Raw genomic sequence first — 13118 nt, forward strand, 5'->3', positions numbered from 1 at the left:
TATGTAACATTTTTTAAATGGAACTATAAACTTAGGATGAAATATCTAGAATTTTTGCCAGCACCATTTTAGTAAAAATTGGTGTTAAAGTCCTCCTTAGAGGATGGTTGTGTTTACATTGTGCTTTTCTAACAATAAAAAAAAAAACCTACCTGATGCAGATGTGTTGGGTGTAATAAGCAAACCCAACATGATTCAAATGATTTACCATTCTTATTGCAAAGTATAATATATATTTCTATATGTTTTAAATGACACTTGATTAGTGCCATTAGCTAATTAAGTCTGTATTTGTTATTTTAAATATGCAAGTAAATGAAGGCTGTGGACTCTAATTAAGGCACTTGCAGTGATGATTTATTACAGAAATGAGAAAAAGAGCTAAGTAATAATGTTGTAATTTTTATACATTGAATATTTGATTTGTTTTCTTTACAAATGCAAACGTATGCACAATAAAAAGGAAACAATCAGTTTTTATAATTGTAAACAGTGGTAAAGGTGCTAGTAAAAGGGTGATCTTTGCAGTGAAGTTACTTTTTACAATCTCATGAGCATAAAAATAATAGTTAATTGACTTTCTAGCTAAGCTTGTAAAATTACAATAACCAAAATGATGTAGAATCCACACATATGCTTTCAAAAGACAAAAACTACAGGACTTGCAAACACATAAAAACATGTAAAAATTCAATTACCTTTGTTGTTTAGCTTGCCTGCTCACTTGTTGGGAAAAAAAACTATTACAATTGCATCGTTACAACTTTACATTTTTGCATTTTCTAACTTGGTTTGCGTTTGCCCATAAAGATAATTGACAGACATGGTAATCCACATAACAAAATTTTGATGAATTGATTTAATTTAATGCAAGATGTACGGATATTCTAAGCGCTTTCAGAGTTTATCTTATACCTTAGATATACAAAAGTCCTTTGTGCTGACAATACCTTCTTGTCATTTTCTGATTTTCCAAGACTGTGCAAGGCAACACTGCTGCACTGTAGAACAAACTGGTATTTCTCTGTCATTAGGAGATTTGCCTGTTGAAATAAACTGATTTTAGGAAAAAAAAAACTAATTTAATCACAATGTTTAAAGAGGGTAATGACTGCTGATTAAAAACCTTTCCTATTTTTCAAGAATTTCTCAGCTTTGTGCTTTATTCCCAAAATCTGTTCAGGGCTTTTGGAAGAAATTCTGAGTGCCTCATCTTTCAGTCTGTTACAAAGGGAATTCAGTGTTGTCCCTGAGCTTGTTTGAGCTGGTGCACTCCGAATGTGTGATCAGTCATCTGTGAACAGTCCCGAGCCCTGCCGTGCTGACCTTGGCCCCCAGCCAGCCGTTGTATCTTGGGTAGCTGTGGCTGTGGGCTGGCCGTTTGACAGGCAGGGCTGTGCCCACCGCTACTGCACGACAACCCCTTCTTCCCTAGTGTCTTGCCCCAATTGATGCCCGACCCCACACGCATCCATCATGACCATATCATCACTTCCCAAGCAGCCACACATTCACCTGGGATGCAACCCAGTGTGTGTAAAAATGACTCTTTAAACGATGTAGTGAGTGAAGAGGGAACAAGGCTGAAGCTCCAGCCTGCTTGCTGCCATAGCGATCTGACAGCTATTTAGCCAAGAGTGCTAACATACCCCTGTGGCACCGAAGACATTGTGTGTTAGTGTCTCAAGTAGATGTAGGCCAACAGTGTTTGGGGAATGATAAAGGACCTGTGACTGATGATCTAACAGATTCAGAATAGTAAAAACAGAGTGGTTGCATAAAGAAACAAAAAAAGACAGATATAAACTAAATCTATTTTTAATTTTTATCCTTGACCTATCCCTGCCCTGCTGACTTAACCTGTGAGCAATGATTCCAATGAATGTCAGAAGAATCAAATGATCGAAAGTGTACCAAATGCTTTACATTATTTATTTAGTGCAGGGGTGCTCAAGTCTGGTCCTCGAGATCAACTACTCTGCAACTTTTAGATGGATCCCTTGTCTGACACCTGAATCAGATGGCTGAATTCCCTCATCCGGATGTCATCCAGCTCTGCAGAGGCCTGGTATCTAGCCATTTATTTGATTTAGGTGTGTTGGAGAAGAGATGCTTCTGCAGGATATGGCTGCACAATTAATCAGATTTTGATAATGATCAAATTTTGGTGGCCACAATCAAATAAACCTGATCGTCAACGATATTTACATTCAAAACGTGAACTCTGCTGCATGCGTCTCACTCAGGTTCTCAACAAGTAGTCTGCCAACCACGAGGGGGCGAACACATGTTTAAGGCTCATTAAGTTGCCTAAATACCAAGCGCGCACACCTTTTACCAGCAGCCAGTTAAGTATCGTTGGATTGGTTAGACATTTGAGGTGGGCGTGGTTAACATGGAAAAGCATGAAGTGGTAAGATGCCGCTTCCACATTTTTCCCGTTGCAGGTAAAACACATTATTTTGAACAGCTGATCAAGGTGGTAAAAAATAAAAACATTTTTACAACATGTGGCATTGAAATACACAAAACTTGCACAACCTGCCCTGTCGCGGACAAAGTTTCTCCCTAAATATGAAAAAACCAGCTTAATTGCACAAAAAGCAAGAGTATTTCAAGTTCCATGGTTTTACAGGTATCTGGTGAAATTTGCTGTGATATCATGTTTAATGTATGCAGACTAAATGGCAGTGATACCTGCTGAAGTGTATTGAATGCATGTATGTAAAGCAAAATTAAATAAAGTATTCAGTAAAGTATTACCTCAAGTAAAGTAAACATTAACTGTGTTCATGGACAGAAAAAAGAAAAAGAAGACTGCATAGTTTACTGCGATATATACAAATATGTCCAGTAGTTTCCTATCCACATAGAAGTTCTCTTTCCATTCTACATCTTTTTTGTGTGGTCATGATCTGAGATGATGGACAAATTATTCAGACAGGACTTTTGCTGCCATAACCTGTTTTGCTTCTTTGTTTGAATCTCACAAGTGATATTTGTGTTGTTTAGCTTCCATCTGTAATTTTTAACTGAACAGGTCCAGGATCATGTTGATCATTGTTTCACTTTAGCTTTGTTCTCATTGGTTTGTTAGTAGGCAAGGGTTATACCAGCAGTCATGCTGCTCAAAGACACATAGTAAGCTATCTGGATGTATTTGATTGTAAGACTGTGTCAGTGGCAGTCTTTGAACATCTTTCATATTTTGAATGTGGGCCCACAGTTTTTTTTTACTAATCAAAAATGTTCTTTTTATTCATTCACATCAATCATCTTTTCTTTGGGATGCAAAAATTTTACACAGTGTGTATGTGACTAAGGATATTAAACATTGTTCACTTAAAACTTTGACATGGAGCACTTCATGTGTTTTGTAATAAAAGAATACAATTTAAGAAATAGTGAGTTGCGTGCAGGTAAAGCTGCAAAGCAATTGCAAACTGTTGAGGGAGTGTGGATTGCTTTAGAGGAAGACTCTAAGGACATCAGCCAGTTCAGAATAATTTCTTTGCTCAATGTTGAGGGAAAGATTTTCTTTAGCATTGTTGCTAAGCGTGTGGCTAACTTCTTTCTCAATAATAGATATATTGACATCTCAGTGCAGAAAGGAGGCAGTCCTGATATGCCAGGTTGTGTAGAGCACATAGGCCTGGTCGCACATCTCCACAGAGATGCAAGGGAAAACAAGGGAGATCTGGTCATGCTCTGGTTAGATCTGGCAAATGCCTTTGGCTCAGTGCCCCATAACCTGGTAGTAGAAACACTGGAGAGGCACTATGTTCCATCATCAGTAAGAGACCTCATTCTGAATTATTGCAGTGATTTCTTGCTAAATCTCAGCAGGCTCAAAAACAGCTGAGTTAGACAAATTGGAGGTGGTAATCATCACAGGTTGCTCAATATCTGTTATAATATTTTGCTCTGGTTATGAACATTCTGGTTAAATCTGCAGAGCCAGAGCGCAGAGAACCTAAATCTACATCCAGAATCAGACAACCACATATCTCCATCTTCATAGATGACCGGACAGTGACCACTGAGTCTGTGCCTGGAGAAAGATAGGTGCTAAACTTGTCAGAAAGACTGATGATATCATTCAGGAAAGTCAACATCCTTGGTTCTAAAAAAGAGGCACAGTGGTCAATGAGTTCAGATTTTTTATCTCAGGGCTTTCAATCCTCACAATTTCACAGAAGCTGTGGAATAGCCTTGCCAAGTTCTTTGACAGCAGCCTTAGGAATACAGCCTACATTAAGAATACCTGTAAGGAGCTAGAGGGTTAGCTGAAGAAGACCAACAGGAAAGGCCTACAAAGGTAAATTTAGGGCGTGGATGTACCAGCATGGGATTCTGCCTCGATACTCTCACCACAGCTCAACGCATCGCCACAATTGTGCACCTTGAGATGGGACTCAGTTACTACCTGAAGAGATAGTTGAGCCTACCATGAAGCTTAAAAAACATTGCCCTCTATGGAAACACTTGCAAACTGTCACTCCCCCTTGTCATCAAGATACCTCTTGGTATCTGAGGTAACAAAATGTTGTTGTGCTGGAGCTCACGTTGCCATGGGAAGAAAGAATGTCAGATGGAGAATACTTACCAATACCTTGTCAGTGACAGCCACAGACAGGACTGGAAAGCTAGATTCTTGCCTACGGAGGAAGGATGCGGGTGCTTTGCAGGACAGTCCCTCCGCTGGCCCTACAGCACATGGGATTGTAGACAAAAGGATGAGGAAAGCTATCTCTAACAGCATAGAAGCAGCAGAAAAGCCGCAAGATGTCACTAGATTAAGAAGGTAGATCTGTGGATAAGATGCAAGGATATATGCATATCAACTTTGGTGGGGTTGCCTGAGAGTGGTTGAGACCCGACCACCCCATAATCTTTGGATATATCACTGATGATGTACCCTGGCTTTGCATCAGAAGATGTATTATCACAAAAAAAAAGCTTCTCATTGGGCTGTTTTTATTGAGTAAGTACATAGTATGATTTACAATGTATGCACCCTAGAAGAAGCACAACAGGGAATCCCTTGGTGTAGCACGCCTTTGAAATTACTCCATTGCCATCCACTCACAAAAAAGATAATAAGATTTTCTTTAAATAATTTTTTTTTTATTTTGTATGGTGAATACAAAAGATGAGTTGGTGAAAAGAGCTCTATAGAAATGCAAGCCCAGTGCTGTGTGGACTGTCTGGCAGGAGTTAATGTAGTTTGGGAGATGTATTTGACTGAAGCGCAGAAGGATTTTCACAGGGTTTGGGATTAACACTGTAACAGAGTATCTTTTATTACGTGGGACCCCAAGTTTTCTGAAACCACACTGTGACCAATATTTAGACCTAAGCCTCTGAAGCTGATAACTGTCAAGAAAAGATGCTGTGAAGCTGCAGGAGAAAAAGACCATTTTTGTTAGCTGCAGGTACCAGGAAATAATGTAGGATTGCTTTTTTCTGTGTTCCCCTACTATTGAAAGTCAGCTTTGTATGATATGATGCGTGAAATGTTGCAAAGAACTCATTAAGTAGACTAAATCAAGGTTAAAAAAAACCCCACAAAAATGCACAGAGTATATGTAGAAGTTTTTCTTGGCAAGCTTCTCAAAACTGTAAAAAATGTAAAGTGTGTGTGTTGTTGAATTTTTTTTGGCATATTTTTGGCAAATTTGATTTTTTTTTATTTACGTTTTCTCTTCAATAAGAAAAACAGCTTAAAAGCTTCAAAACAGTGGCACTAATTTTAATGTTAGTGGACATTATTTCTGAAGACAATGTGGGATAGCCCTATGTAAAACAAATTATACACTAGCAGACATTTTACATTAAAATAGCCATGATATTATAAAAGCTGAAATATGTTTATTTAAAAATCTTATTGTAATTTGGGTTATTGTAACTGTTCACCGTCATCATTTTGTATACCACCAAATGTATCATTAAAAAAGTGTGCAAAAATATAACTAGTACTTTAATCAGACTTAAATAAAATCAATAGCAAAATGTTTAAGATCATATATTAGGTGTTACTTATCTGGGATAAAATCAACAAATTCATTGCTTTTTGTTGTAAAGGAAACCACAGAATTTTGCTTGGATTGCAAGTTAAAGAGCTTTAAAATGTAAACGTATTATTAAGATAAGTCGACAGCAGATCTTTTTCTTTTTAATTTTTTTATCTTTTTTGTTTCTGTTAGATAAGACAGTTTTTTGGCATAAATGACTAGTTTTCTTACTAATTAGTTGTATGCTCTAACATACCATAATTACTAAAGTTTCTCACTAATGTGCTCAATATTCTGATGTCTTCCCTCAGGGTTTTGCAGACAGTCCTCATTACAGCGATCATATGAGTGACAGTCGATTAGTCTCCCATGAAGGATTGTCCCCAACACCTTTTATGAACTCAAACATAATGGGTAAGTAAGATACTCCTCTTGACTCACATGCCTTTTGGTATTAGAGCGACTATTAAATAAAAAGAAAAGAAAAAGTAAAAGCCTAAATATGGAACAAGGCATGTAATCGAGGTGGTACTGCTGACATACGTGCTAGGGTACAGGACGATATTCTTTCTTTATTTCCCCTCTTAATCCCCCCCCTTTCCTCATCCTGTGATGACCCTCCCCCAGGCTAGAAGTCATGCCATCAGTATAGGTTTCCATCATACAAGACTGTCTCCTAGACCTTCAAAACCACCTTCAGCAGCTTTTTTTGACCCCTGCCTTTATGTTGGTTTGGTGTAAGGTTAGCACTTGTTTCAAACACTGTCAGAGAAATATAAAAATCTTATATTTTAATCTAATTTAATTATCTTTAATATTTTCTTCAGCAAAATCTTCTTGTGTACATCCCTTAATAAACAGAAATTAAGGATAGAGAAATGTAAAAACCTAACATACAAAATTAATAAAATAGGTCAGTGACATATACAATTTTATCCCATAGTGACTTAAGAGGGTGGAGTTAGTCTAGTTATTTTCCTGTCTCAGTCCATGTCAGATTACTGATATATATTTTCATGGTACACTTCTATATGTGCAGAATAATTCCTCCCTGACTACTCCTTGCAAGAATTAAGATGGCATCATTCGTAAGAGTTCACAATAGACACCTGTATCTGCCTGCTAGAGCTGACTGCTGTACTTAAACATTCATTAGGGAGTTTCATACTTTTGCCACTACATGTATTTGAGAACAAACATCCACCTTCAAGTCTACAAATACAAGCATATGTACAGATTATCATTGCACACACACAGCTATATTGGTATGTAGCTGATGCACCTACATCTGTTTGTATGTTTATATTTCCACTATTTTCAGACGTGCACACATTCCTACTGTATATTTCCTTAATAATTTCAATCATTTCTTCTTTGTGGGGGGTCCTTTGCTTTGCCACTTTTTTTTTTTTTAACTAGCTTCCTTTATTTTATTTATTAAAATAAATTACTGTAAAATCTAAAGTAGTTACAATACCTTGCTTGGCCCTTTTGAATTTGTTTTTATAAGGGAGTAATTAAAAATCTGATCATATTTTTCACATAAATTCCTTCCAATGACCTCAGTTTGATGTTCCTAATTAGGTTTTACAAATGTTCAATCACTCCCCTTGTGAGAGATATATTTTGGCCTCGTCCATTAAATTTAGTAAAAAGTGTTTAAATCCCCCTGTGACCCATAATAAGACAAAATGGTTAAGAAAATGACTATCAATCCCTTTGTTTGATTGTTAACACAAATAAATCGTTGCAATTAGTTTAATGGTGAAATTCTTGAGTGTACGCTGTGTGGATTGTAGAAGAAAGTAAATTGCCTATCTGTGGGGTTGAATTCTCTCAAAGTATATGTCACAGCAGCTTTCAGGAGGAGTTTTTTGGAGAGTGCTTTCACAGACTCAGAATTAATCTGTTTTGTTAAGTTAGGTATGTTGAGGAGGTATTTTATCTCATCACCACAAAAATTCTATCAAATGTTTGTTTCTTTTTAAAGAAATGTCTGGTCATTGCCTGAAGGTCTTATACACATTTAAGAACAGAACTGGTTTATAATCAGCATGTCCTGTAATATATTGGCCCTCAGTATTGTTTATCTGTTTGGAGAGTTGGAATGTTATGCTGTTTGTGATTAATATTGCTACACCTCTTGCTTGCCCCATTTGTATGATGAGTAATAGATATTTAATTGGTCCTTCACTGACCTGAACATTTAACTAATAAGTGTCAAATGAACAAATATACTGTACGTGACTTTCAAAAGAGAAGTGTGAAACATTTGAACAGGAAGGGGAGGCCTCCTGAGTCGCTGCTCTCTTATTTCCATGTGTCTTTTACTTTGACATAGTTGTTAAGTCAGTTCATCCACTTCAGTGTTGAGTACAGAGTTCACTTATGGGACAGAGGGTGCCGGCAACTTGCAGCTATAAAGTTGTTTACACTCGTCCAAAAACACCAAAAGAAGTAGAAGACTAAAACCATGATTTTTTTTTTTCTTTTTTAGGTACTTTTTCTTTGCCAGTTTCTGCGTAGTCTTTCCATTCCTTTTCTCCCTCTCTGGTTTGTTCCTTTCACCAGTTGCTTGTGGGCTATAGAACTCAAAACTGCCCCCATGATTTCTGGTGGTATTACTTGGTGCTGGCCTTTGTGTTTGGGGTTTTCTGTGTCAAGTGAGGGATAGCTAAACTTCTTGAAAGCAGATCAAATTACTCGTTTTACCTACACAACAGACAAAACATGTCCGTCCTCCAGTGAATGAATCAGGAGATGTTAAGAACATATGTAACAGTAACAAAACACCCTGTAGGTTTTTGGCAAAGATCTACGTATACCTTCCTTTCTTGATAGTCTTTATCATGATTTACTTCGGTACATCTCATGTCAGGTTTTCTTCATATTGTGGAGAGTGCTGGAATTTGCACAACTTCTCTCGGGTCCACTCGACATCCGAGCTTCATTTTTGGTTGTCGTGCAGATCCACGAACCTCCCAGGAGTATTTCTAAAGTTTCTTGCATCAGATCACTGCTGCATCTGCAGGGTTGGTGTCGTCTGGCTTTGGGTCATCAGTTTCTTCATCACTTGTCAGGATTCTCCCTCAACAGGTTTTCCTTCACCTCCTTTTGCGTTATTGTATGTTGTCAAGCTATTTTCATAAAAGACTCGAAGTTTTGCTGGTGCTGGTCTGGAACCTTAATCCCTTTCCTTTTAAACTCTTTCTCAGTGAGGTGTATTCTTTTTTTCTTTTCATAATCTTTGCTGGATAATCGTGGTTGACATAAATGGAGGCCTTCATCACTGTGTGCAATATAAAGAGGAGGAGATATTGGGTTGCCTCAAGGGCAGGACTTGTTAAGGTTGTTCTTATTGTTTCTTTGATTGGGTAATCACCTGGTTTGTTGGTGTGAACAAGATTTCCATTTGATAATTTCAGTCTGAGAGCCATGTTGTTCCCTGATTATCATGATTCTCAGCTCAGTGGTTCCATATTTGTGACTTTGTGTGTGAGGTCCCCAAATAGCTCTGAGATGCCATTTTATCAGCCCTACCTGTCATTTTGTAGATATCAACCTTTCTTTTCATAGCTCTCCTTATCATATAATACTTGTGATGTAAACTATATTATATTTTGCCATTTGGTCCTGATCAAAATCGGTTGCTTTCAGTTGCAACACCTTACTCTTTTACCGATGCAGAACATGCTCTGAAAGCTGTATGTTATCTGGCTCTTTGGACTTCTATCTTTGTGATGTGTAACCACTTGACAATTTTATAGCTAACTACATCTCAGCTCATTATATAATGGCCCTGGAGACTGGTTTCCAAGCACAGTGATTAGTTCACAAATGGTTGCTGTTGAATTTAAAGAAAATGTTATCTTTTTTGTAATTGATTACATGATTATTTCGAACATACATATTAAGTCTCAGTTCCTCAGTTGTGTCTATAGCATACTTAGCAATAGCATAATATGCGTGTTATCCATTGCAGTGATATGACAGATTTAGACAGAATAATTGTAATATTTGGAATTGGCTCTAGTTATCTGAGACTGAAAATTCAGCTGAGATATTAAATTGGGTTTTCACAGTAATATTCACAGGACTCACTTAAATGTATGGCATTTTCAGCACCTGCATTAATTCATGTCTGAAAGGTTATAGTCCTCATCAGTGTGCATAGAACAACTGATCAGTATTGATAATGATCAGTAAAGAAGGTAGTTGTTGAGGACAATTTGTCAAGCTATAGGGGTAGTATTGTTAAGAAGATTGTTTGACATCAGGAGGAATCCCATCATGGTTTTTTACCATGGTTGTTGGAAAGTGCTTGAGGGGTTTTTACATGCTTTTCATGCTTCCGGGAACCTCACAGCTTTGTGTGTAGATGGTGCATTTAAGTATCAATGGAAAGCTAGGGCATGTGAATGCTTTTCATCAGATTTTCTTTGAAAGTGGAAAACATTTATGTATGTATGTATATTCATATGCACGTATGTATGTATGTATGGATAGATGGATAGATGGATAAATGGATAGATAGATAGATAGATAGATAGATAGATAGATAGATAGATAGATAGATAGATAGATAGATAGATAGATAGATAGATAGATAGATAGATAGATAGATAGATAGATAGATAGATAGATAGATAGGATGGATGGCAGATAAAGTAGAAGTGTTGTGAGGCAGGCACTGTTATGTTTCTGAAGCATTCCAAAAAAAAAAACACATGACCCCACCGTGTGTCAGATACATATTTAGCTTGTTCTCATGGATTTTAAGGGTTTGGTCTTGTTGTCCCAATACTTGCAAGGGGATATCTATCTGCCTGCCTTTGAAAATGGAATAAAAATAAACACGAAAAGCAGGGAAAATGTGAGGACATGTATAAATTTCTTACAAGAACAATAAAATATACAAAAATTCTTGGCTAGACTTGATGGCAGATTTACTCTGAAATGCATGAAAAGAATGAAGAGTCCTGAATTTTGTCACTGAATTTCTGACAGAACAATACTAGGAATCATAATCAAAGGACAACAAACAGTCATAATCTTAGCAGTATTGCAAACCCCTGGTGTAAACTCTCCAAAAAATGTATCAAGTTGAGTTTCTGTCGATCTTCTCTGATGACTCACTATTGGCCAGTGGTCTACTTTATGAGTCAGAGCCCCTAGGACCACTTTCTATTTCCTGCCTCTCAGTCAGTATATTCCTCCTGATCAGGAGAGTGTGATACACAACTCTAACATGGATGTTTGGTCTAGTTCATCAGCAGAGTAGATCTAAACTTTCTAAATCTAGATCTAAACAGATCTAAATGTAATGCTAATCACCCCGTTTCTTTAATAAAAATTACAGACTAAAATATTTTATGATCTTGCAAGGAATCTCAGCCCTCACTTCAGTAGTTTCTCTTCTGTTTTCATTAATTCAGCTATCATAGTGCTGTTTTTAGATTTTTTTTGGAGTTTAAACAAAACAGGGAATGTAATACTGGAAGACAAAACATAAAAGAACAATTGTTTAGCAACATTTATAGAGAAAATATTGCACAAGTTGATTTCATTGTACACACTGATGTAAGATTTATTTAGCCTGGAGCTTTTGTGAAGGAAGCTGCTGCTGAATTTAATAGTGACTATGACTGTGTGGTGTTTTGATTTAGTGTTTTATAAGTAACCTATTCAGATTTGTTCTGTATGTGTGATTTAATTTAAGGAACCAATTGGTCCTGCCCTAAATTACATCTTAGCTACACCTTGTACTAAAATCCTCTTACTAAATGGCACGTCATCCACTGCAAACTGCCCAATAGGTGGCAGCCACATTGTTCAGGTGCACCAGAACTTCCTCAGTCTCAGCCATGTGAGTCTCTATGACTCAACTGTCACATGCATTTGGTAAACTGGCTACACTTGGACAGGCTATAAATGTATCATTCAAGGAATTTGCAGCACAGTGTGTAATTGCCATGACCTGGCAGATGGTATAAATAGCCTGTAGTCACCCAGATACACTGAACGTTTACTCAATTATTAATAATAGTGGTTGTGAAATTGAACGGTAGAGAAATTTGTTCATTCAGGATGAGTCACATTTTTTGTATTCTGGAGAACATGGCATGCTTTGGCAACCACATGATTGGATTGTAATTGTTTTAGATTTAAACCAGTTATCAATCCAGAAAGCAGTGTATATTTTCGTGCACAGTCGACTCAACTGTCTGCCAAACATTGAGTGTGGTCCTTTGCCTATCAGGCAGCAAATGACGCATGACTGACACAAATGTTTTTCATTAGTGTTATTTTTAATCTAACAGAACAAACTAGTGAAAGATATGTAAGGTTTTTTTTAAAATAGGTTATTGCAGTACTTCACTTACTACTTTTGCAGGTAATGATTTGGAGGTTTGGTTCTCATTCAGTTGTAATTGTTTAGCAACAGGGGTTGCCAGAAGTTCATAACCTTGACAAGAAGTGGTTACATCTAATTACCTGCTGAGATTTTCTCTTGTGACGTTGGCTTAATGAGGGAAGTCAGTGGGGAAGTTGATTTCAAGCAATCTGGGCAATTGCCACAGACAAAAGGTATTTTGCTAAAATCTTTTTCACTTATGACAGAAAAGGTTTTGATGCCCTAGACTACATAATATTAAGGTTGCCCTGTAGCTCCAGTCTAATAATGGTAATCACAGGTAATCGCTTTTTTTCATTTTAAACCAAAGACATCCCTTTTAGAAATATGTAGATTAAGTGAGACAGACTAAGAAGTTTGTGTTTTAAACTGGTTTTACTCCTCTCTCACGGACCAACAATCTTTTGTAAATATTGATACAGGCTCCTCAAGAACCCATAAAATAAAATGCTGGAAGCCCATGGATCGATTTTTCGACCCAATACTCTTTAATCTGTACATTCTACCTTTTGGGGATGTCATCAGGAGACACAGCATTGGTTTTTACAGTTATGCTGATGCTATTTACATCGCCATGTCTCCTGATGACCTAGGACCAGTTAACACCTTTTTAAACTGTATTTTAGATCTAAGTCATGGATGGCAGACCATTTCCATCAGTTTTAATTATTGATCCAAAAAACTTTTTT

The 13118-nt window shown here is 37.0% G+C and overlaps 1 protein-coding gene across 1 annotated transcript in view; it reads left to right on the plus strand.

Moving 5' to 3' along the window:
- The window catches only part of tcf12 (transcription factor 12), an 81997-nt gene that overhangs the window by 16992 nt on the left and 51887 nt on the right, over positions 1 to 13118 (plus strand). The window contains exon 5 of the mRNA XM_079246913.1: positions 6326 to 6428. Within this exon, the coding sequence (XP_079103039.1) occupies positions 6326 to 6428 (103 nt within the window). The remainder of the gene's footprint in view (positions 1 to 6325; positions 6429 to 13118) is intronic.

The sequence above is a fragment of the Telmatherina bonti genome, assembly GCF_933228915.1.
Source record: "Telmatherina bonti genome assembly, chromosome: 1".
Taxonomy (NCBI): Eukaryota; Metazoa; Chordata; class Actinopteri; order Atheriniformes; family Telmatherinidae; genus Telmatherina; species Telmatherina bonti.